This window comes from Mobula hypostoma, chromosome 20 (assembly GCF_963921235.1).
Source record: "Mobula hypostoma chromosome 20, sMobHyp1.1, whole genome shotgun sequence".
In the NCBI taxonomy this organism is placed as follows: Eukaryota; Metazoa; Chordata; class Chondrichthyes; order Myliobatiformes; family Myliobatidae; genus Mobula; species Mobula hypostoma.
In genome coordinates this window covers 25,343,514-25,370,349 of record NC_086116.1, presented here as the reverse complement: position 1 = coordinate 25,370,349, position 26,836 = coordinate 25,343,514, and the positions used below count along the sequence as shown (strand labels likewise).

The 26,836-nt window shown below is 37.7% G+C and overlaps 1 protein-coding gene across 4 annotated transcripts in view; it reads right to left on the bottom strand.

Annotated features, from left to right (window-relative positions):
• Positions 1-478: 478 nt before the first annotated feature.
• Positions 479-26,836, bottom strand: part of gramd4a (GRAM domain containing 4a) — a 163,928-nt gene continuing 137,570 nt past the window's right edge. For all 4 annotated transcript variants that reach the window (XM_063072575.1, XM_063072576.1, XM_063072577.1 and 1 more), the window contains 8 exons: positions 24,134-24,177; positions 23,939-24,048; positions 22,390-22,544; positions 16,521-16,665; positions 13,643-13,736; positions 9,657-9,741; positions 4,911-4,979; positions 479-3,363 (listed from right to left, as the gene is read on the bottom strand). In XM_063072575.1, the coding sequence (XP_062928645.1) occupies positions 3,262-3,363; positions 4,911-4,979; positions 9,657-9,741; positions 13,643-13,736; positions 16,521-16,665; positions 22,390-22,544; positions 23,939-24,048; positions 24,134-24,177 (804 nt within the window). In that variant the 3' untranslated portion in view covers positions 479-3,261. The remainder of the gene's footprint in view (positions 3,364-4,910; positions 4,980-9,656; positions 9,742-13,642; positions 13,737-16,520; positions 16,666-22,389; positions 22,545-23,938; positions 24,049-24,133; positions 24,178-26,836) is intronic.

Below are 26,836 nucleotides of genomic sequence, written 5' to 3'. Positions count from 1 at the left end.
GAATGGCAGGGGTATGGAGAGTTATGGTCCGGGTGCAGGTCGACAGGAGTAGGCAGCTTAAATGGTTTGGCACAGACAAAATAGGCCAAATGGCCCATTTCTGTGCTCTACTTCTCTGTGACTCTAAGTGAAACTGTTGTGAAGTATTCAATTTAAAGGAAAAAAGGACATGAGTCAAAGCTGTTCACAACAAAATAATACTACAGAGTAAAATGTGAGAAACTTTTCCAGTCAACACTGTTTCGTTAACATCTGTTGTGTGCAATGAAAGTGGGGAATGTTTCATCAAATGGAAACAGAATGGTACAATTACCAGGTGATCACATTACTGCTCACCTAGTGCCTACAGCGTAACTGCAACTTCAATGCGTACTTGAAGGTTTTGGCATCGGAACAACTTTAGAGAACTTTCCAATAGCTATAACAGATGGCAGCTAAAAAGCATACATTATAAAACCATAAACCCGGAGTTTTTACAGAACCATTTATTTCAAATAAAAATCTGTGTGACTTTTTACAAGACTTTTTTTTAATCTATTTTAGAATAAACATGATCCAAAGCTTGCAGATTTTATAGGATTAAGATACATTTCTTGGATCCATTTGTATTTTCTGCATTTACACAAAAGTTTTACATGATACCAAAAACAATTATGCACAACTTTCAATATGTAAACAATCAACGTATCTAATATACATTAACAAGAATGGCAACCGCTTTTCTGTGATTGGGGTTATTAAGAAAATAAATTGCATTAATTGAAAACTACTAGTTAATGTTTTTTTTACAACTTGTTTACATTATTTTAAATTAACCGCTAGTATGTATCCTACATGGAATCCAAACTAGCAAATACACATCTTATACAGAACTGAAAAATTAACCCTCAGTAAACATTCTCACATTAATAGTAAACTAAAGGGAACTTGGCAAATGTTTGTACCAGGAAACTATATAGAACAAATCCACTTCTATTTATATTCCAGTGTTTGCAGCATTAATAATTTTCAATTAAAAGTTTTAATGAACTAAATCTTGAATAAACCCAAGATAAAGTAAAAACTATTCTGCATGGTCATGCATCTTTATGTATTCAGTATAAATTCTATGTTGTTGTTCCTTTCCGCACCTTGTTGCACATTGGGCAGCAGCTTTGCTGTTTATTTGGTATTTCTGTCTGTTTTTTTTTACGAGGCCGAGTTGCTAGCTCAACGCTCAACTCAGCAAGAATGGAAAGCATGTGAGGAGCCGGCTGGATTCGATCCTGGGACCACTCACCTTGAAGTCTGATGCAGATGCCACGACATCACTGGCCAGCTTATAAATTCTATGAACACTTGTAAAAATAAAATAGGTCATAAAGTCTTAAGCATTGGTAACAGTCAGCACTGCAGTTTTTTTTTTGAAGGCTACATCAATTAGAGGTTTGTTAGTTGGATCATATTTAAGTTACATTCCAATTATAAGTGTATGCTGTTGAATTTAGTGAGTGGGGGCAATGGCACAGAGCAGTTACTGCATCAGATCAGTGAGATGATGGGAAGAATTTGCTACAATCAAGAGAGAAATGGGATTCTCTGTTGCAGCATGATTTGTACAGACACCTGCCAAGAAAGATTACAAACAGCAGTGCAGATAAAACCTCATTCTGAACTGAAGCAAAAAATGAATTAGGAAGGAATTGGATAAAAATCCTCAAAGCCAATGTACAATATCTTTGACCCATATCACTGAGAACCAGAATGTGGGTTCATGTCTGTGCCTTCTATCAGCAAGTTTTCAAACAGTTCTCTACGTCAACACTGAATAACGGCAGGTTTCCTTGCTGATGGAGAAGAAGAACATCAGACAGTGTTAATGGATACCAGTTCCATTCATGTCCTTAACAACATGCCTTGAAGATTGATTCGGCAATTTAAACAAAGGGTCAGGACATAACATTAATAATTTATATATTTACTTAGAGATACAGGCAGAATATGCCCTTGCAGCCACCTTGTCCAGCAGCCCGATTTAACCGTAAACTAGTCACAGGATAATTTACAATGACCGATTAACCTACTAACCAGCACGTCTTTGGACTGCGGGAGGAAATTGGAGGACCCAGAGAAAACTCACACATTCCATGCGGAGAACATGCAAGCTCCTTACAGATGATGTCAGAATTGGACTCCAATCTCCAAGCTGTAAATAATATAGCTGCTTTCTGAAGAGATGGTCTTCCACTTCCATGGAAGAGTAAAGTCGGTCTGTTTTACTTGTTAGGTCTGGAAAAACTAACTCAAGGAAAATCTTTGTCATGGACTAGTCTTTTTGAAAGGAGCCAGCAGGCAGAGTATGGTAGGACATGATGTAAAAGTAACAATCAATTTCTACTCATTGGAAGAATTATCCAAAACACTCATTTTTCGTATATCCGTATGGCAAAAATGGAGTAACCGTTAAAGGAGTGACTGGGAAACTTTCAAACCCCCAAAAAATTATCTGAATGGTTGTTAACTCCAACTTGCAAATAAAGTAATATTATTAAAAGAATTAGAACTTGCTTCCATAATTACAGTGAATGAGATTACTTCTGCAGTTGTTTGTGATATAATATAGAAATGATTACATCTATATCATGCAAATATTTAGCCAATTATAACTTACACTAAGTTCTGAACAATTATTTAATATCTATACTGTCCAGACTCGACAATCAGGATGTAATCTAATTACTTACTTTGGTTATTTGCCAATCTAATAAAAAAAGTCATGATTTGATGCATTAATTCTGATTCTCCAGAATTTCTAACTTGCTGCATCTTTCTGCTTAACCTTAGTTTACCAAAATCCTTTTGAAAAGCACTTCAAACAATACTCCTTATCTGAAATGGACACTGAAAAGTATACAACCTTGGCATTCAGATTTTGTACATATTACTTCAAAGTTTATCTTACATTGTTTCTTTATTTTAATTAAAAACACTCAATTTTATCCTACTCCAATTTAGTATAACATTTAAAATGTCTGTAAACAAATGCCAAAAGTGCTTACTGTGCAGGGTACTATGATAGTAACAGCACTTTTGTGTAAAACTCTCACCAAAATGTAAAATAACTAAACAGCAAGTTAAAAAATATATAGATTATAAACCATCTATTCCAATTAGATACAAAATCCATCGCAAATATCATCAAACAGGTAACAGAGGTTCTTGTCCAATTTCTCATTTCAACAATATTATACAGGCAAATTATTCCTCTTTGAAAGCATATGGCTAGGACTCATTACTGGATACGCTGGATGTTATTTTGGTATATTGAGAGTTTATTGCTTCAAAGGCTTCATCTCTGTGTAGCATAGCACCAAATACCAGTGGCTAAAGAAAGCAAAGAAAAAAGGTTTTAAAGAAGAATTGATTACAAGTTAAATGAAAGTATAACAAAAACAGTGAACAAAATTTTTTATTTTATTTCACTCTAACACATTTATGCAGAATCACAAACAATAAATGACACAGGAAGCCACTCAATCCATTGTGCCTGTGCAGACTGAAGGAGATACCCAATCTACCCTCATTTTCCATCACTGACACCGTTAACCCTGCACAGCTCTGCTCTTGAAGTCCACAACCAACTGCTTTTTAAATATGATGAGGGTTTCTGCCTCTACCACCTTTTCAGGCAATGAGTTTGATATCACTATCACCCTTTGGGTGAAAAGTTTCCCTTTATTTCCCCCCTAAAGTTGTTACTTTAAAACTATGGCCAGTGGGGTTTGACTTTCAGCTATGGGAAATAGGTCCTTCCTTGTTCCCCAGACATGACACCTCATAACTTTAAACACCACAAATAAGCCTCTTCACAAACTCCTCTGTTCCAGAGAAAGCAACTGCAGATTTCCCAATACTTCTACATATCCAAGACATGCCAATACTGGCAACATCCTCGTAAATGCTCTCTGGTGTAATTACATATTTCCAGCAATGAACTGACCAGAATTGTATTCTGACGAAGTGTTGTATAAACATTACTTCTCTTCAAATAAAGGCAAACATTTGGTATGCCATTCCGACTGCCTTATCAGCTTAATTGAGGGACTGTTTTGTCGAGCACCTCCGCTCCATCCGCCAAAAGCAGAACTTCCCGGTGGCCAAACATTTTAATTCTGATTCCAGTTCCTGTTCCAACATGCTGGTCCATGGCCTCCTCTTGTGCCAAGATGAGGCACCCTCAGTGTAGAGGAGCAACACCTTATATTCCATCTGGCTATCCTCCAACCTGACAGCATGAATATCGATTTCTCCTTCTGGTAGAATTTCCCTCACCCTCCCGTCTTCTTCTATTCCACACTCTGACCTCTTACCTCTTCTCACCTGCCTATCACTTCCCCCCCCCGGTCCCCTCCTTTCCTTTCTACCATAGTCTACTCTCCTCTCCTATCAGATTCCTTCCTCTCCAGCCCTTTATCTTTACTATCCACCTGGCTTCACCCATTTTCTTCTAGCTATCCTCCTTCCTCTCAACTCCACCTTTTTATTCTGGTGTCTTCCTCCTTCCTTTCCAGTCTCGGCCCAAAACATCGACTGCTTATTCATTTCCATAGATGCTGCCTGACCTGCTGAGTTCCTCCAGCATTTTGCGTGCAATACATTCTAAGCTCCCTCTGTTCTACCACTCTTGTCGGGAGTGCAGCAATGCACAACATTTATTTAACTACGCTGTTAATAACTGCTTAAGCCATATAAGCTTAATCACGTAAAACTGAGGGATAATGCTTTCAGTAATCTACTGGTTGGCAGTATCTGAAAAGGGTTTTAGATGCATTACTGGCACAAAAGTCTACCTTTGAATGGAATGTTTGTATGTTATTTAAAAGTGAAAGTATGTGAAACAACAAAACATCAAAAGAAAGGAAATTACTCACCTTTTGGGTATATGGAGTAGTTATTGAAATACCCATTCCAGATCCAGGCAAAACTGACAGAACTTTGTACTAGGGGAGTAAACAAAACAATGAGAGAGGTGAAAAAAAAATAAGAAAATAATTCATACTTAGTGATGAGACTGCAGTTTAAGTAATTCTCAGATGAATAAAAATAACTTGACTATTGCTCGGAAATGCCAAGAGTTTCATATCCTACTACCAGTGGGATTTGATTTCGCAGCTGAGGAATCTGCTCTCAGGTTCTGCACTGGTTTTGTGAATGCCTGATTTCAATGGGAAAGGCAAGGCTAAGGGAAAAAAAAGGCAAGGAAATGCTACCTGGGCATTGCTTAACACTTTTGATTACTTAAAAGTGCTATTTGCTGAATATTTTCTCCAAGCAAAATTTTCTCACTCTTTGAGCCAAATCTTACTAGTGTGGGCCTGACATTCACAGATGCCTCACCTAAGTAATGTAAAGGGTCCAACTTGATAGCCTGATACATTCAAACATCCAGATTTGAGCAGGGATAGGAATGACAAGAGGACAGCTTAGAAACTCTGTCCATTAATTGCTTCTGAAGGTGCTGGGAAATGTAAGTAAAATCAAGATACACTGGGGACCCCTAGCATTTCCAAACAATTTTATAATTTAAAATAGATGAAGTACTTAAAGATCATGATTCTTGGATATTGTCTAAAAATGCAATGCAACAACAGATACGAAGGCAAGGAGTTGTTATTTGTAATGGGAAACCTCACTATCCCTAATATGGACTGGGATCTCATAATTACAGTAAGTTTAGACTGGTAGAATTTGTTAGGTATATCCAAGAGGATTTCTTGAACCAATATGTATATCGTCCAACAAGAGAAGGGGCCACACTGGACCTGGTGTTAAATACTAGGTCTAGCCAGGTGACTGACTACTCAGCAAAAGAACTGCAAGTGATCACAATACCTGAAGTTTTTAAGATAGCTATAGATAACGATTGGGTGGCAGACTGGAAATACGTCTCCACCAAAGGAGGTGTAAGGTGCTCCTTCCCTCCACTAGCCTGCAGGTCACCCTTAGGCAAGGTGTAGCACCTGCTTAGCCTCCCCACCCCGATCAGGGTCATGTGAAGCTATGAGAGCGGGGCTCACACGTCCTGTAAAGACACTGCCTAGAAGAAGGCAATGACAAACCACTTCTGTAGAAAAATTTGCCAAGAACAATCATGCTCATGGAAAGACCATGATCAGCCACTTCATACGACATGGCACATAACGAACAAACAAACAGATAAGGAAGTGTATGGAGCTTGCAGGAGAATATTAAATAGGAACAGGATAAATTACAAGAGTTATTAGGCAGGAACTAGGGAGGGTTAATGGGGGAAAATCTGTTTTTGGGCAAGTCCACATCTGACACATGGAGGGTGTTGAAAGAGCATTTGCACTGACTACAACACAGGTGCATTTCAGTCAGAAGGAAGGATGGCAAGATAAGGGGACCTTGGATGTCAAGAGAGTTGGTAAATTTAGTCAAGGAAGAAAAAGAAGTGCATACACGGCATAAGAAGCAGAAATCAAAAAGAACCTTGAGGATTATAGAGAGAAAAGAATTGAAGAAGGAATGAGGAGAGCCACGATGGACCAATAAAAGATCTTTAAAAACAGGGTTAAAGAGAATCCCAAAGTCAAGTCAAGCTTATTGTCATTTAACAATGTACACAAATACCAGCAAATGAGATGTTTCTCCAGACCAGAGTGTAAAGCATAGCAAATTAAATATCATAGCGTACAGTACAAATTAGTGTGGGCACGTGGCCAAGTGGTTAAGGCATTGGACTAGCGACCTGAAGGTCGTGAGTTCAAGCACCAGCCGAGGCAACGTGTTGTGTCCTTGAGCAAGGCACTTAATCACACATTGCTCTGCGACGACACTGGTGCCAAGCTGTATGGGTCCTAATGCCCTACCCTTGGACAACATTAGTGTCATGGAGAGGGGAGACTTGCAGCATGGGCAACTGCTGGTCTTCCATACAACCTTGCCCCGGCCTGCGCCCTGGAGAGTGAAGACTTTCCAGGCGTAGATCCATGGTCTCGCAAGACTAACGGATGCCTTTATTTACTTTACAGTACAAATTATCCGGTGGCACTTTGAATGCAACGTGGCAGGGAATGCAGAAGCTAATAGCGTGAGGGAAGAAGCCGTTTCCCATCCTGATCACTCTTGTCTTATGCATCGGAGTCTCCTGCCTGATAGTAGAATGTCAAACAGGATGCTGGATGGCATCCTCTACACGTTTTATCTATACATTTATCAAGAGCAAGAGAATAACAAAGAAAGGGGTAGGACCCCTCAAGGAAAAAGGAGGGAACACATGCTTGGGAGTGGAGGTGAGGTCAAGGAGTAATGAGGTAGTGTTCATTAACAATTCAGGGACCTGATCCTCTAGAGGAAGGATGTGTAACAAAGGGAGATTGGTGTAGGGCACGCTAATATGCTGGAACATTTCAAGATAAAAGAGGAGGTAGAGTTGGGTCTCTGAAAGAACATTAAGTCCCCAGGACCTGATGGGATATACCCCAGATTATTGGGAAAGCTTGCTGGGGCCTTGACCAATCTCCAGAGAACTGGTGAGTAGCTAATGTTGCTCCATTATTCGAAGATGGAAATAGGGATAATCCTGGAATCTATAGACCGGTGACTCTCACGTCACTGATAGGGAAATTACTGGACAGGATTCTTAGCTTTAGCATTTATGTACATTTTTCAAATGCTCTTAATTAGGGACAGTCAGCGTGGCCTTGTTTAGGGCAAATCATGTCTTACTAATGTGATTGAGCATTTTGAGAGGTGATTAAGGGGATTGATAAAAATAGAGCTGTGGATGGTGTCTACACGGATTTTACTAAGGCATTTGACAAGGACCCTCATGAGAGGTTCATCCAGAAGATTAAGGTGCAGGGGATCCATAGTGAGTTGGCTGTTTAGGTTCTGAATTAGCTTTTCTATAGAAGACAGAATGGTGAATGTGACTTGGTCTGACTGGAGATTTGTGACCAGTGGTGTTACACAGGAATCTGCAACAGGACGCCTGTTGTTTGTGATATATATAAATGACTTGCATGAAAACATAGATGGGCGGGTTGGTAACTTTGCAGACAACATAAAGATTGGTGGTGTTGAGGATAGAACAGAAGACTGCCAAAGGATATAGCAGGATATAGGTCAGTTGCAGATGTGGACAGGGAAATGGCAGATGGAGTTTAATCTGGCCAAATGTGAAGTGCTACACTTTGAAAGGTCAAATGTAAATGTACAGTATACTGTTTATGGCAAGACCCTTAACAATATTGTGGTGCAAAGGTATTGGGGTCCAAATCCATAGCTCCTGAAAGTGGCTACACATGTTGATAGGCTGGTAAAGGCAGCATATGACATTTTTGCCATTATTAGTCAAGGAATTGAGTTCTAGGGTCAGGAAGTTATGGTGCAGCTTAATAATCTATTTATTAATTTATTGAGATATGGCTCTGAGTAGGCCCTTCAAGCTGCACCACCCAGCAATCCTTGCCTAATCGCAGGACAATTTACAATGACCAATTAACCTATCAGCTACGTCTTTGGACTGTGGGAGGAAAACAGAGCATCCGGAGGAAACCCACACGGTCACAGAGAGAACATACGAACACCTGACAGGCAGCAGCGGGAATAAAACTCTAGTTAGACTGCATCTAGAGTACTGCATTCAATTCTGGTCATCCCATTACAGGAAGAACATCAAGGCTTTGGAGTGGGTGTAGAAGAGCTTTACCAGGCTGCTGCCAGGACCAGAGGGCATGTGCCACAAGGACAGGTCAGACAAACTTGCACTGCTTTTTCAGCAGTGGCAGAGGCTTATAAGATTATGACAGGCATAAATATAGACAGGAAGTATCTTTATCCATGGATTGAAATGTCTTATACCCAGACAGCATGCATTAAGGAGAGAGGGGTTATATTCAAAGGAGATGTTCAGGGCAAGTTATTTCCTATACAGAGTGGCAAATGCCTAGAATGCATTGCCAATAGTGATGGTGGAGACAAATATGATATATTCAAGAGGCTCTTGGATAGTCACGTTAATGTGTAGGAAATTGAAAGATGTGGACATTGCGCAGGCAAAAGTGATTAGCCTGGTTTATCATTCGATCACTAACTTAATTAGTTTGGCACAACATACAGTTTTATGTTCTCGTATAAGAGCATACTGCCTTGTCATCGGGGCTCTCATGAATTTCCCAAACTTTGGAATAACATACAGCTCTCATATCTGTCATATTCTCCCTATGTAGTATTCTTCAAGCAGATCATGGTTTTAGCTGAAGTAGTTTTATGTGGTAGATTTAAATGGAGTGCAAACTGAACACAGATCTCATTGAAACGAAATCACCTACATTAATGCTGAAATGTGTAAGCACATAATGATTCAAAAATTTTAAGGAAATTATCACCATCGCTCTTCATAACAGAAACCCAATAGATGAAAATATTATTAAGGTCATTCTTATTTATACTCAAGAAAAATGATGAAATTTAAATATTAATAGAAAAGTTACAATGTGAAATATCTAGTTGCACCTCATGTAAGCCTTGGCAAGTTAACATATAAAAATTCAAACAGAAATACGGAGGATCATTCTTAACCACAAAGACTACAACAAACAAACAAATCAGCCAAAATTCAAAATAAAAAGCTCACAGGTCAAACATACCTTTTGTATTTCTGTAACATCTTTTAATTTTATTATCTTATTTTTCTTGGATGAGCCAGACTTGGAACTTTCAAAGCATAAATAACTGGATAGAAAGAAACAAGTTGTAAAGTGTTTGATAGGGAATCTTAATTGATTAAAATAATTAACCCAGCACCTTAATTGGTGATTTTGCATAACCATGGCTGTCACATCCAGTTTATTTTGCATTTACCAACATTCAAAGGTATTATCAATGTAATCAAAAATGTGAAATGTTCATATATGAAGATTTTATTTTTTTATGGATCTAGTGGATTTTCTACCAGAGTAACCATTTAGAATCACAAAGATTATGAGACCATGGGCTATACTGTCTCCATCTAAGATCAATCCAACATGTCACTCCTCTGCTCTCTCCCCAAAGCCCTACAAATTATTTTCCTTCAGATATGCTTCCAATTCCTTCTACTCTGCTTATATTTCATATAATGAGAAATACCTCTACTACATCTCCTTGCAATCTCATCTGTTCCAAGAACAACCTAATTTCTCCAGTCTTTCAAAGCAACTGAAGTCCCTCATCCTGACAATTATTTTGATAATTCTCTTCTGTGCCTTCTCTAAAGACTTTACAATTTTCTGAGTGCGCTACCCAGAAGTGGACACAAATTGTGGCTAACCAGTGTTTTATAATCTTAAGCAAGTTCCTTTAATATCAACTGAAACCAGAAATTTGGACTGATCTTCACTGAGCATGCCAAATAACAAAGTAATTTTGTTGTAAGTTTTGATTCTTAAAATAAATATATCATAACAACATCATTGGCAACTTTCTCATCATTAGATAATCAACAACTGTTTATTGTTTTCTTTCGCAAGTTCAAACCAAATCAATGGTTCTGTGGAAGATTACTTGAATCACTCTGGTGTGCATCGATCTTTTGATACTATGCTATCCATCTGTCTATCATTCATCACAATTAATAAGCCTTCCACAATACAGCTGCATATTTGGTGCTACTTCCATGTTGCTGGGTAGCAAGTTTCAGGATTCAAGCCAAAAATGTCAAATCTGTGACGTGTTTCCAAGTCATGATAGCGTGTGGTCTGGAGGCAAAATCTGCAGTTGGTGTGAGTCCTATGCTTATGCTGGCCTTAGCCTTTTACAACTCAAGATGTGACTTGAGTAGTAGATCTTAAAAAATTTGCTGTGCAGCCACTATGTACGGGGGGGGGGGGTCAAGGACTGAGTATTTGAGGCATAGTAAGGTTATTGATCATGCAGGATATATTCCTTACAAATGGAAATTTCTGACTAGTATCAATCACATGGTGGAAAACAATTGTGGCATATATTCCTACTTTTGTCATTATGTTTGAAGTGTGATCAGTGATGAAGCGGTCTGGTCTTGGAAAGTCCCATGCCTACTGCCTACATGAAGACCCTAGAGCTAAGATAACTTAAGTCTAATAAACATAATCACCTTCTGTAGAAGACAAGTATTGATTTTCTGCTTGTCTGTATTGTATTTTGTGTTGCATGTTTATTATGGGTAATTTGTCACGCAGGTTGGAGCGTGGTGGAAGAGAAGAGTATAGTCACGTATTCACACTTTGTCTTTATTTCAGTTTCATCGAGTTGAGAGTTTGAGCCAGGGAGTGGGCTGGGGGTGATTTTTTTTTTTTAATTTACTGTTATTAAGAGCATTAATTTCTCGACCGCTAGATCAATTGGTTGTACCGCTTAGTTACACTAACTGGAACACTAATTTTGCTACGTCACTATTTTTAGTTCCATTAGTTTTACCGATATAAGACTGTTCGTCTTTGCTGGTTTAGCAATAAAGAATTGAACATACTTTTTTTGATTTGGAAATTAGATATTCTAGAAGCACAACATACAGTGTCAACTCCAATACTCAGTCTCTGAGCAGTTTTGGTTTGTTTTCAGATAACCACTACACCCTCCGATATGTGAGGAATGATACCTACAATAGATGTGTTTTCCCCTTAATGCCACTAATCAGTTTGAAGAGGCTTCTTGGTGCCATACTTGGTCAAATTGTAACACAATGCCATAGACAATCACTCTCACCTCAAACATGGATCAAGGGAATACAAACCTTTGATCTACATTTGAGTATTTGAAAGCAGACATTATGCTTTTGGTGAATAAGTACTGTTTGATAACTGACAATTGTCATTTTGCCAAAAATTGAGCAATAATTAGGTGGATTGGGTTCACCTTGCATTTTGTGAACAAGTTATGTGTATATTCAGTAATTTTCAACATTTTAAATGTATTGGAGCAGCTTGGCTAGAGGAACAACCGGTTCAAGAGCAGATCTTCAGTACTACAGTACATCTTGGGTGGTCTCCCATTGCATTTTATGTATCTAATGCTGTCAAGACATTTTTTGATATGTAGAATGAATAAAACTGACTGCAAATTGTTTCCTGTGATGGTGGAAATCTCAAGAGGAAAGTGAGATGTGTCAACCATTTCTATCCAATGATGAATGCAAATGCTTTGGGAAAGCCTCAAGCCCTGGCTTCACTGAGGTTGAGTATGTTCTTGGAAACCCTCTTTTTTTTCCCAAGTTGACTAATTGTCCACTACCATTCATAACTATACTCAGTAACCACTACATGAGTGGAATCCAGTGTGGATTTCTGTTGCTGTAGCCCATCCAATTCAAGGTTTGACACGTTGTGGATTCAAAGATGCTCTTCTACACACCACTGCTGTAATGCATGCCTATTTGAGTTACTGTCACCTTTCTGTCAGCTTGAGCCAGTCTGACCATTCTCCTCTGACCTCTCTCATTAACAAAGCATCTTTGCCAACAGAACTGCCACTCACTGCATGCTTTTTTGTTTATCACACCATCCTCTATAAACTCCAGAGACTGTCATGCAGGAAAGTCCCAGCAGATCAGCAGTTTCCAAGATACTCAAGCCAGCCCTTCTGGCACCAACAACCATTCTATGGTCAAAGTCACTTCGATCAAATTTCTTCCTTCCCCCTTCTGATGTTTGGTCTGACAACAGCTGAATCTTTCGTCTATGCCTGCATGTATTGAGCACCTGCCATATGATTGGCTGATTAGTTGTTTGCATTAATGAGGTGTACAGGTGTACCTAATAAAATGACCACTCAGTACCCATAGATGTGGCAGGTCTACAGAACACTGGTTGGTGGTATGGAGCAGGGATTCCCAACCACCCCTCAGTTAATGGTAGGAGTTCATGGCATAAAAAAGGTTGGGAACCCCTGATATAGAGCAAAGTTACATTTGACTTGATGTACAATGATGGAATAATTTTTTGCTTATCTATCCTTCCAAGTGATCAGCAGACCTTTGCTTGGTAAAGTGAAATGGTACCAAAATCCTTTATCGCATATTGATTTTGGGCTTTCAATAGCCCCTTGAAAGCTTTGAAAGTGTAAACCTGCCCTGAATCAAAGTTACCTCAGCATCAAAGGTGTCATTTAAATTAATTCACTGTCAATATATGCTGCTTTTAATGCTAATACAAAATACCATTTTTTTTCCAGTAGATAATACTCAGTTGGATTGAAAGAATGAAAAACAAATAGGTTGGAAAGCTTTAAATCCCACATAAAAATGACATTTCTGCAATGACCTGGACCAGGAATTCGCAACCTTTTTATGCCGTGGACCTATACTGTTAGCCGAGGAGTCCGTGGACTTCAGGTTGGGAACTTCTGACCTAAACAGATAGACTAACTTTAAAACCAAATACAGCAAGATGTTTTTTTTTTAAGTTTACTATTGAATAAAAACACCATATTAGACTGTATCTGCTTCAGACAAGCTCTCATCTCATTATTTATATGTCCTTTGGCAAACAAACCAATTTCTCCCATTGTAATGAAGTTTGAGATGTTTTAAGATTTTGGCCTTAATTATTAAATTGTACAACATTGAATAATTTGTTATGAATATTAAGTCCCTACAGAATGTTTTAATATAACCTACTTTTCTGTTACATAGAGAAAACCATGCCGAATATAGTCAGTGGGTATCTTCTTGTCCCTATTAATAAGACAGCAGCGCCATCCGTTTTCACATACTGTAGGAGAAAAGAATGGAGAATTTTAATTGTCAGTGTCCTGTTTGGTAACAAGTTACGTTCTGCGAGAGATTTTTGAACATTTATTTTAAGAAAATCACCAAGACAATGCAGGTCATGCATGGTGATTACAAATTTATCTCTGATAATAAAACAATTATTCTGCTTTTCAAATTAGAAACAAGGAAACAGGATAATACCCTTCAGCCCATGAGCCTATTCCGGCTTTCAATTAGGTCATGTTTGGCCAGTATCTCTATTTTGCTTAATTAAATCTTAGCAAACAAAAATGTACCCTTGCAATACATGTATCAACTGAACTAGCTTTAGAAAAGGTTTTTGAGAGAAATTACAAATATCCACTAGCCTTAATGTGAAGAACCAACATCATATGGACAGCCCAACTCGAACCATATCATTTTGCCTTTGTCCTAGAGTCCAGGACGATTACTCTAACTATCACAAACAGCTGAGTCTTATTCTTCAATATACAGGAGAATAAATAACTCAGCCTCACAATTTAACCCTTTTAGTCCCAATATTACTCTGTTGAGTGGTGGGGTGGAGATACGTCTCTACCAAAGGAGGAGTAAGGCACTCCTTCCCTCCACTAGTCAGCAGGTTACCCTTGGGCAAGGTGCAGCACCCGCTTAGCCCCCTTCCGGTTAGGGTCACCTGCTTAGACCCCACCCCTCCCCCGATCAGGGTCACATGAAGCCATGGGAGCAGGTCATAGATGGTCATATGAGCAGCTGGTGCATATCACAAGTCCTGGTGAAGCAAACACTGATGCCAGGCAGACAATCTCTGAAGAGTATTGATAAAGGCTGGGGTCACCCATCTTGTAAAGACACTGCCCAGAAGAAGGCATTGGCGAACCACTTCTGTAGAAAAATTTGGCAAGAACTATCATGGTCATGGATAAGACCATGATCACCACTTCAACATTACACGGCACGTAATGAAGATTACTCCGTTGAAACTGCAGTCAGCCCCACCCCATCATTTTGCGTTATTGTAAGGTCTGTTTCAAGTAGTACTACATCTCCCTTTTCAAGTTGACACTAATCTAAATATCACTTCCCACTTCAAATAGAAATTACTGGTAAAATAAAAGTGGGGGATTCTGGTGACTACGTCAAGGGATACAGAGCTAACCTAAGTAATTGAAACAGAGGTACAAATCTGCAGCAGGCTTCACAATTACAGGCACCTCAGGATTCACACCACCAGGTTCAGAAACAGTTACTACCCCTCAACCATCAGACTTTTGAACCAAAGGGGATAACATCACTGAAATGTTCCCATAACCAATAGATTTACTTTCAATTCATGTTCTCGATATTTATTTATTATTATTATTTCTTCTTTTGTATTTGCACAGTCTGTTGTCTTCTGCACTCTGGTTAAACGCCATAGGTAGGTGGTCTTACATGGATCCTGTTATAGTTATTATTCTATAGATTTATGAAATATGCCCACAACAAACTGAATCTCAGGGTCGTATATGGTGACGTACATGTACTTTGATAATAAATTTACCTGAAACTTTGAAGCCTGATCCCATGTTTCTATATATTTAGCAGAAGCCAGTCAACTTCCCATTGCATCATACACTGGCAATGAATGCCAAAGGCAGGTCAAAAAGGCATTGTAAATGGATCTTTGAATGAGCTGACAATACGAGGATGGAATGAAGGAAGGATCATAGGATGAAAGTTAAGGAAACTATGTGAACTAAATTTCATTCAACAGCTGCAGTCCTACTCAATGGAGATGAATTTTTAAAACAAGTGAAGCAGCCAATGCCCAGCCAAGCTGATGCAGTAATGAGTCGAACAGGATAGTACAAGCTCAGCGGGATGCAGCGGGTATTGAAAGGTTACGATGAGGTGCACTGGGAGGGTGCCTGAGAAAAATGCTATTTATTGAATGAGACAAGACCACTGCTTTGTTCTGCAGATAGGTATAGATTCAGAGAAAGTACGTGAGGGACATTATGGAGAGAGTTCAAAATCCACAGCAAATACTGCAGTAATAGCTTAATTTACTGAACAGAAGTTCAAATACCAAACAAGACAAAATCTGCAGATGCTGGAAATCAAAGTAGCACATAGAAAATGCTGGAAGAACTCAGCAGGCTAGGCAGTATCTATGGAAAAGAGTGAAGAATCGATGTTTCAGGCCGAAACCAAGTGCCGATGAAGGGTTTCAGCCCAAAACATCGACTGTTTACTCTTTTCCATAGATGCTGCCTGTCCTGCTGAGTTCCTCCAGCATATTGTTTATATTACTAACAGTTCAAAAACAGACAAGTTAGAGAGGAAAGCAATGTAATTTCTAAGTAATAATTTGACATGGAAGACCACGAGTGCGATATGGTGAAGTGTGCAAGAACAGAAAATGGGTAGCAAAGATTTTCTCACTGAATGCAGACAGATCATATGAAGTTCTGTTATGTGACATGAGCCAATTAAAGGACAAGCATTTTACAAAATATTGAGCTTAAAAATATAGTCAGAATTATTTCACAGTTTATGTTAATTTATAAACTAATTTTTTTTTTACAAGTATGATTGCCATCTTAACAGAGTCCTGCCAAACAACAACACCCATCTGGAGCTTGCAGCCACCCACCAATTTTGCTGTGTAGCTCTTATTATGCTTAATTTATTACGCAAAATAACGCTGTCCAAATATCTATCACAGATCCAGAAACAACAGCTTCAAATGTATTTTAAATTAAATCAGATTGTAATACAGCATAGATATAACTGTACTTACCTGGTAAAGGACGTTCATTTTCTGCTAAACTGAAAATCTCACTGAAGCTATTCTTTTTGCTGTGGGATCGTGCACTATCATCGTCCCGACTATAAACAGACATGGCATTGGCTGTAACGTTGGACCTTGACGCGACTGCTGGAATCTGTGGAAACATCACAATTAGCTGGTGGGTGGGCACAGAAAACTACATAAAAGTAAATGTAATAGAGCAATTAGCAAGTAATATAGACACCCTTCCCTCACTATTATACCCTATTAACATTCAGGAAAAGAGAAATCTTGCAGGGCTGGAGTCAGTGGTTCCAATCAGCAGTTGAAGCTTCAGTGAGTCTTGGACTTCCATGCACACTGCGTGGAAGTATGAAACTGGGGCAGATGGTGCCGCATTCAATACTATACATGACCCCAGAGTTACTAGGAAACTGCTTCTCTGATCCGAAGTAACTTCAATGGAAAATCTTTCAGTTAAGGCAGAAAGGACATGTGAAGTTCAGTTGTGTGACATGACAAAAAAAGATGGTTGACAAGAGTAGGCCTGCAGATTAGTATGCAAAGTAGAAGGTAAAAGTTTTTTCCCCAATTGTTTGTGCCCTGAATTAGCTGTTTTTTCATCATTCTTATTTCTAAATAATTACTTCAATTTTAGTAGCTTTAAATGACCCAAAGGATCAGAGATATTTAAATATTTAAGTTCACTTAGAACTTAGAAAGAAGGCACAGTTCTGCCCCAGCAGTCAGACACATTCTGGGGTCAGGGCTCTCCTCTATGATGCCCAAGGTCCAACTCCAAAACGCGAAGTCCAGAGAGATTTTGTCTCAGCCAGGCGAGGGCTGCAAATAGATGTCATGACATGAAGGTCAGACTGAATTCAACATATTCTGTTCTCTTACATTTACTTCATATCATCTGACTGATGAAAAATAGAACAAGGATCAATTAATTAATTTAAACAATGAAATTTGAAGTGTGCCTTTCAAAACCCTTTGACCATTTTACCATTACCTTCATCTGGTTATCATATCTAGCAGCTTAATAGAATTTCAGGCCATTTCTGATTCAATCCAATGGTCAGATCATCTGTTAGTGTCATATAACTCTAATTCTTTCTTTTTTCTATTGCTTTTGTATTTAAGCTATTAGAATATGAATAACATTGTATTCACAAGATGTGGACAAGGAAGATGAACCATGCCTCTGAGTTCATAAATTCAGGAAAACTCACTAAAATGAACTACTTACAGCTTCACATTTTAAGTACATTGCTCCCAAACATTACTAATTACCCAGGATGATTACAAATTGTATAAAGAAACACTTTAGAAAGAAAAGGTAAAGCAAGCACTGCACAATTTGTACAGTGAGAAAAATTATAACTGCTTGCTTAAAAGAAGCAAGTCTTTTTCTCTTTTTGCACTATTTAACTTTTTAATATAGATATTTATTACTCTAATTTAGTTTTTATGATGTATTGCAATGTATTGCTGTTGCATAACAACAAATTTCATGACATATCGTATGACATGGGGGATCATGGTCTTTCTATGACTGCGATTGTTCTTGGCAAATTCTTCTACAGAGGTGGTTTGCCAATGCCTTCTTCTGGAGAGTGTCCCGACAAGATGGGTGATACTTCCCAGAGATTGTCTGCCTGGCATCAGTGATATACACCAGCTGCTCACATGACCATCTACCACCTGCTTCCATGGCTTCACGTCACTCTGATCAGGGGCTAAGCAGGTGGTATACCTTGCCCAAGGGTGACAATGCAGGCTAGCAAAGGGAAGGAGCACCTTACATCTCCTTTGGTAGAAAAGAATCTCCACCCCGCCACCCAACACAGGGTACACAGTATATGCCAGTGATATTAAACCTGATTCTGAAAACCCTCAAAACCCAAGCCTGTAGATAATATTTAGAACCTTAAACTGAATATAAGGGGCTCCAGTAATTAGAAGACAAACGTATTTATTACAGATTGAGAAAAGTATTGTGCTTAGTTGGGGAGTATGATAGGGAAGGAAGAGTCATGCAAGCACAACATTAAAAGCAGCTAAAAGGACATTGTGCCTCTGGAGGGTGTTCTATACCTACTCTAGGAGCTCCAGAATGATCCAGGTCCAGCAGCACTAAACTAACAAGCAGAAATGTCCTCTGAGCCCAGAGATTTCGACCATTTCCATCAAATGAAGAGTTAGAATGTTCATTGGAAATCAAACTTCTGTTTTTAAACCTTCTATCTTTTACCTGCATTCACAGAATTGCCTGACCACAGAATTAAACAATTTGAAAATAACTTGAAGTGGACATTATTTAGAAGAATTGTGTCATAAAATTCTCCCAATGACTCTGAAATTAGGACCTTAGCCAAAGAGACCAATAAAGGTCAATGTTCTGAATGGCGATCTTTTATCCTATTTTGAGTAAATTGCAACCCCTTCCTCTTAAACGTTGGTACCCATCATAAACACTGTACCTCGCTTCAGATTCAATTTATCTCTCTGACCATTGGCTCAGTATGAACCATACTTTCCATAACATCAGCACCCGTGTTTTGAGTTTCAACACTCTATTCCCTTTACATCACTGGAACACTCTTAGTCTTTCCATCTGCCTCTACTTAGCTTCACCCAAAGCCCAGATTCACATCATGATCAATTGCAGACCCAAATAATTAATTTCTCACCACGCAAGTTACACATCCACCACTCTTCATAAACTTCAGCTTATCCAAAACTCTGCAGTTCAAATATTACCCTCCATAGGATCCAATCTCAGATTACCCTTTTCTTACTACCTACAATGGCTCATTGTTCCCCAGGTAATACTGGGTTTCACTCTGATGTTCAAAGATTTCCATTACCACTTCCTTCCCTATCCCTGTACTGCTCTCAAGTTCTGAAAACCTCAGAGCTCTGCATTTCTCTTGTATTTAGCTTGCTTACTTATCAAAAGTCCATTGTTCCACCTATATCTCAAGCCTGAGCTCAAGATCTCTTCCTTACATCTATCCATCTTTCATCTTTCTTCCCAATTATTTTACTGATGGATTGAGATACAAATCAAAAACATAAAACAAAATTTGTCTTATTAGTTCATTTGCAACTCTCCATATTTCTGCAAAGAAAAGTAGGCACTTTAAGCAGAAAAACCATATTGCTGGGCATAACCGGCCAAAGATTAACAGGGGACTAAAACAAGTTCTACTGGACTGAAAAACCATAAAAACAATTCATAAAAATTGTTTGCTTCAGATTAATGTCACTATGATGTAATTTTTTAAATTTTCCAATAATAAAATAAATTTATTTCTGAAGATTCTGATTAATCTTCAAGGCAATTTGACATTCATCTCTATTTTTAATTATGCTTTTTATATGCAGTTCAAATCAAATAAACCCAGATGTTTGCAGGACTTCTTTCAATCTTTTAACATATTAAATATATTAACATACAGTATTGTGCAAAAGTCTTAGGCACATATATGTAGCTAGGGTGCCTAAGACTTTTGTACAGTACTGTAGTAATTTTATGTATTGTACTGTACTGCTGCCACAAAAAAGTGAGTGATGATAAAGCCGATTTTGATGTGGATCTTTATTGTGGACTGAGAATGGGAAAGGAGGATAGGAGAAGGAAATCATGGTAGTAGGAAAAGGGGAAGGAAGAGGGTGGGGAGTGGGAAACACCAGAGACACACTCTGTAAGGATCAATAAACTAATTGTTTGGAATCAAATTACCTTGCCTGGTGTCTCAGGGCCGGATGTATCTGCACCTGCGCCACCCCCACCCCTCCTTCTCTGCCATCTGTCCCACACTCCTCCTGCGGTCTTTCACCCTCGCAATTTCCAACATGCTTTGCTTCCGCCTGATTTACAAACTCACTCTTCGCTCGACGTTAACAAAGACAGTACCGTGCAAAAGTCTTTGGTATCCTAGTGATATATATGTGCCTTAAACTTTTGCACAGTATCATAAAATGTCAATTTTTTTTATAAAGTTAGGTGGGGGGGGGAGATGTAATTTTATATCTGAATGCTATGCCTGAATCAATTTTAATTTACTTCTGGAAGGTACACATCAGCAGTGTGAGACAATTTAACCTTTCACACACTGCTTTCACAAAAGATTGATATTAAAACAGAACAAATTCAACAGTTATGGGCAAAGGTAAATTATTTTACATACAGTGGATTCCGATACATATTGGCCCAATTAAGCAGCTGCCCCAATTAGCTGAAATTTCATGGAAATAGTTAAAAAGGTATAAAACAGAGTAACAAATTATGTATTTAGGTGAAGTACTGAATTAAAACACTACTAATACTCCTACAGTACTATAAATCTGTGTTTCTAATAGTTACCGATGGAGAAATTTATCTAGTGTACACTGCTGTGTTCTTTTGATAGTAATGAACAAAGTCAGTGCAAACACGTAGTACAGATAATGGACTATCTTCATATAATGCCGTTGATGATTATATTCTCCAGATTTTCTTTTTTATTGTAACATTCAAGACGACTGCTGATATCTTCAAATTCTTCATAGTTCCCACCTTGTTGAAGTAGTGAAATTGTTTCATTTTCACTTCCGGATGTTTCTGGCATCTCCAAGCCTGAATGCTTGAAACCACAGTAAGCAAAATAGTTCTGAATTGTCTTACTGCTTATTTCTCACTAAAAATCAGTACTTTTTGAACATGAACACACACAACTGATGCTATTTAAAAACTGTTTGCTCAAAACATGGTGAAGTGTCAAACAGCCACGCATTTGCATGCAACTGATGCTAGTTGGAAACTGTTCAACACTGGTCTCCTGTCCCAATTAAGTGGTATAGCATCCCAAATAAACTAGGGCAATCCAGGCTATTTTCTCAAATAATTTTTGTTTTTTTAATGGAGTTGCCCCAAATTAGCAGCTGCCCCAATTAACCAACCGACCTATTAACTGGAATCCACTGTACTGTAAACTTAATGTAACTTAATTATTTGACCCTTTAAAAATGGGCACATTCTATACTTTAAGGGAGATAAAAATTTTGAGAAAGAACTAATTCTCTTAAAAAAATATATAGAATTTAATTTCTACATTAAGCTAAAAATTTAGCTTAAATTTCCATAATCACATTTTCAATATTTTTAATTGTTCTACAATTTGTGTACAGAAAATTATTAAACAATACAATAGCACCACAGAAAACAAGACAATAACGTGACTACAACTAGATCACACTTCACTCAGTAAATAATATCTAATTTATAATTACAGACAATTGCAAAAGTACACACAATTTTTTAAAAAAATTGTTAGAGACTTAAACCCTACCTTTTCAAACCCTGACAGCTAGCAGAAAAAGAAACAACAAAACATGTAACAGACAACAACTTATATCACACTATTCTAATTGGTGCTAAACTTAAATAATTATATTTCTGAATTACATCTCGCTCACACCTTTGCACTCTCTCACACACATACATAAACAAACTAAACTGGAACCTTGTTAAAGTACACTGATCAATGGCTGGAACAAAAGATTATATCTCTCAGTCAGGGAGAAGAAAGATTAGATTTTTCATCTATTTCATTTAAATGATCAACAGATAGCGAATATAGTTTAGAAAATGCTTCAGTGCAGTCAGTTCTGCAGAGATTGCAATGAGGGTTTAAAGAAAATTCATAATCGAGTTCTACTTTTGTAGCATTAACTATGTTTCCAGGCACTGTTCAAACCCCAAATGTGATCACTACAGTAAGACATTTTAAAAAATTCGAATATATAACAACTGTAGCCATTAACCAGGAACTTGGGTTCATATTGTTTTTACACAAAAACACTGGATAATTTAACTAAAAGTACATACCCTTCTTGTTGGAATAGCATTTGACCTTTCCTTTAGCTGAGGATCTGTCGGCAAATTCTTCCACACAATATACGGAGTATCATATTTTTCTCGAAGCCTTGGACATCGTTTGAAGATAAAGTCAATGAGAAAAAATTTGACCCCTCCATAAAGTCCTGGAACAGAATGAAGCAATCAACTTCTAAGGGCTTGCATGATCTGGCACGGAAATATTTTTGTTAAGCTAACTAACACAGAAATCTATCTCACCTCTTTCACAAAAATTCATATTCAGCCAACTTCTACACTAATGATTATTTGAAATATTTATTCAATCAAGATTATTACTCTCAGCTTGGGCTTATGGCTGTCAAATTTCAATAATTCTCAAAGCTAACCTGATACAATGCCTCATTTGGTATAGTTAGGTATACCATACAAATGATACCCACTCCAAACTTCCCAGGAATTTAAACGATGCACCTTTACTTTTCAAAATTAATTGATCAGACTACCTTAATAGAGAGAGAGAGTAGCTCTGGAACCAAAAGAGTTTCAGGTAGTTGTACCACTTGAAACTTACCCACAAAGCAAAAGAGATTATATTACCATGATCTCAATTACTTCTGTAAAAACAAAATGTGAACTCTTTCCAAGGGAACACATTAAATCTTGTAAAATGTCAATAATCAGAAATATCCTCAAGATCCAATAAATGTTCATTAAATCTTGGGGCTAACATCATCAGAACTGGCAAGGTATTTAGTGCACAGTGGACTTTAGTGCTCCTGAAGGAATCCATGGCTAGACAAAACAAACGCATCTATAGTTCCTAATAGAGACGTTGTTTTTTGCTCATCTTCATCATCAGAGTGGAACGGATCATTTGCTTAATCTTCAGCAGGATACTAACTGCATGTGAATTCTAGGATTATAAGGATATTCTGTGGTTCAATAATGTAACTGTTCTATTATCAGTTTTGGTTGATAAAGCATTAACTCATCTTAAATTTACTACATTTTAACTTCTGATGGTAACAAGAACATGGAAGTGTACTCAGAAATATTCTACTTTTGAGAGGCAGCTTTCAATATCATCAAACAGATTCAAAAACACAAGGCATGCTTAGATGTAACTGGTCCTCACAGATAATCTAAATCCAAAAAAAAAGCTCCACAAAAATATATAAGAATCAGGAGCATGTGTAGACTATTCAGTCCTCTGAGTTTGCTCAAACATTCAATATGTTTATGGCTGATTTTCTAGCTAAAGATATTTTCTTGGCCTTTCGCCATATCCCATCATTTCTTAATTACCTTATTGAAGGATTACAAGTCCACTAGTATGACCCAGCAAGGCATTTATAATGGTCAGACAAATTTACTGATATTGTTCCCAGAAAATTCATTTGTACAAGGGAACCACTTAGATTTGGAAAAAAAACAAATTTCTATAACATTTCATACAGATACAAATATCAATCATAATCAAAAGTATCCAGTTATTAAACATCACATTTGAAATTTTACAAAAAGCTTCAGCAAAAGAAAATTATATGGTATTATTTACCTATAATGAGACCAAGAATTCTGTATGGAAAGAAGCAAGATGCAATAAAGAGGAGCCATAAGCCCATGTACAACTTCTGTGTGATTTCTGGATGTACCCACATAAATAAGCTGTAAGAATAAAAAAAATTACAATATATGACATAAACCCTGATCAAATTATTCTTTTATAGCAAACAGCAATTGAAATACTTACTTCTTAATTTTTTCCAGTACATCTGCCATCTTGCCAAAAAGATTCTGTAATTTAAATTTAAACAGCTGAATTCATTTTAAATGCAATAAAAATACAAGTCAGACTACTATGCATTGGAACAACATGACATCCTTACAAATGTACATGTTTACTTGTGATTAAGGAAGTGCAAGTCTAATTCTTGTACAGCTAAAAGAATATTACCTAATGAATACTAAATAATCTTTTACACTCACTCCAACAGAAATATAAATTTGGAGTTCTAATTACAAGAAAATTACTTTGAAAAATGTTTACCATGAATATTCTTCAATTATATTGAAGTATATTCCATGGTAGTGTAGCTGTTAGCACGACACTATTACAGCTCGGAGCATTCTGGAGCTCAGAGTTCAATTCCAGTACTATTCCGTAAGGAGACTCTGTACATCCTCCTCGTGGAATGCGTGGCTTTTTTCTATGTCCTTCGGTTTCCTTCCGCAGTCTAATGATGTAGGTTAATTGGTCATTGTAAATTAGGTTAGGTTAGATTAATCAGGGTTGCAGATTCTGGAACAGCATGGCTGCAAGGCCCAGAAGGGCCTACTCTACACTGTATCGCTAAATTAAATAAATAAAAAATAAATTACAACAAATATTATGTTTCTCTAAATTCTAAAAGCAAGGCAAACCAATTTCAATACTAGCCTACTATGGCCATAGCATAAAAAAAGGACTTGTTTTCTTCAAATTTTTCAGAAGACCAAAAACTTGGGAAAGTGCATCCGAGACATCATTGTGCCCTCATCCAGTCCTTAAGTATCCATCTGCCACCATTTATATTCTGCTTCCAAAAGGCTTCAGAATTACTCATCAAAAAACTATAGCATCTTTTTTTAAAGTAACAATGAACATTGTTCTATCTTGGAACACCTCTCCCAAAAAGTATGGATATTCATATATAACCCATAGTTCTACTTTCTACAACATGACTAATAGCCTGGATTTTACAAGAAAATGCAGCTATTATACAGGTAACTGCCAACATTTCTCAGGATGAACACTATCAAGTTAGGTACTCCAAGCAGGCATATGAAAACATAGGAATATCCCTACTATTTAGCACTACTGAAATAAAAATATTCAACTTTTCCTTTAAGATGTTGTTCTCAGTTACTGCACATTATATGTATCTTTTTCACAACCTAAAATTTTGGTCATGGGTGGGCTATACCTTACCACTGTAAGATGTAGCCTTGGGTTACCAAAGTAATACTATTTCTGGCACTGCCTGCTATGAAACTTAAAAACTGCAAACAAGGTGCATTTCATATATAACCCATAGTTCTACTTTCTACAACATGACTAATAGCCTGGATTTTACAAGAAAATGCAGCTATTATACAGGTAACTGCCAACATTTCTCAGGATGAACACTATCAAGTTAGGTACTCCAAGCAGGCATATGAAAACATAGGAATATCCCTCACTATCCTGAAGGAGCTACAACACTGCCAGCAGCCCGTGCTGTTAAAATAATTTCCCAGCATCCAGGTTTGGGAATCCACCTTAACAACCCACAGCAAGGTAGACAAGTGCAATTAATCTTGTTAAAAATGTATTAATTTCAATGATTTTAATTGATTTTCAGAGTTCCTGTCCCCTCAAGATTTTAAAAACAAGTTATTTTTTTCCATAACTATCATTTATGAATGTCCATTCTGAGCAACCATGGACAAATAATTCCCAAGAGGCAGAGATAACGTTACACTTTTTCTATTAAGCTTTAAGGATATCCTTGAATCTTTTCTCTGCTTGGTCTTTGTCATTTTGTTGTGATGGCACTTGGATTAGTGTAGCTAGTTAATTAGTCTGCTTTCAATGAGACCCTTAAGAATAGGTTGTTGGCCTTACAGAAGGTACCTTGGCAATGAATTTGGATATTTGCAGAAACTTAATTGTTGGTCTCTGTCTAAAACTTAGAGATTGTTGCTGTCCAGGCCTCAGAATCATTCGGGATGGCGGGAATCAGAGCTAAACTGTAGATCATGGGTTTTGTGCTTGGTTTGAAACAAACTTCCTTCCCCCAGATGACCAAAAACTGCAAGTAAATTTCATTACCAACGTCTATCTTCATTGAGAAGCAGCTTCAGAGATACATAACGTGGTTCATGTTTTCCAGGGTCCATTCAGGCTTCAATACTTTCACAGGGGGTTATTGTATAAAGCGAACAATTTAGTAGAGCGTGTTTTCTTTGCTTATGTCACATGTGAGGCCCATTCTCATCAGAGCTGGCATGCCATCATGAAGCAGATGCAAGATGGTGACAAATTCCCGCAAGTAACCAAACTTGAGAACAATGTCTTAAGGTCAAGAATGTACGGTCTACAACTAACAATATATTTTGTAAGGCCAAGAATGAACATGTATAGTTGTCAATGCTATACCATGCACTAGTCTTGGAATTGATGTGCAGTGAAGATCGGGTCCACTGTTTCCTCTAAATAGATAAAATCCACTTTGTGAATCAGGGAACAATTCTTCACCCAGTGGAAGAGGGAATTGCAGAGGACACTGGTGACAATTTTGCTTGTGGCAGACTTTAAGCAGACTTCTTTGCTGTTGCCACAATCAGAATTATTGATACAGAAGCCATTTAAGTTGAGTTACAATACAGATCCTGTTGCTTTCCTCGAATAGGATCTACCATCCTTTCAGATGCA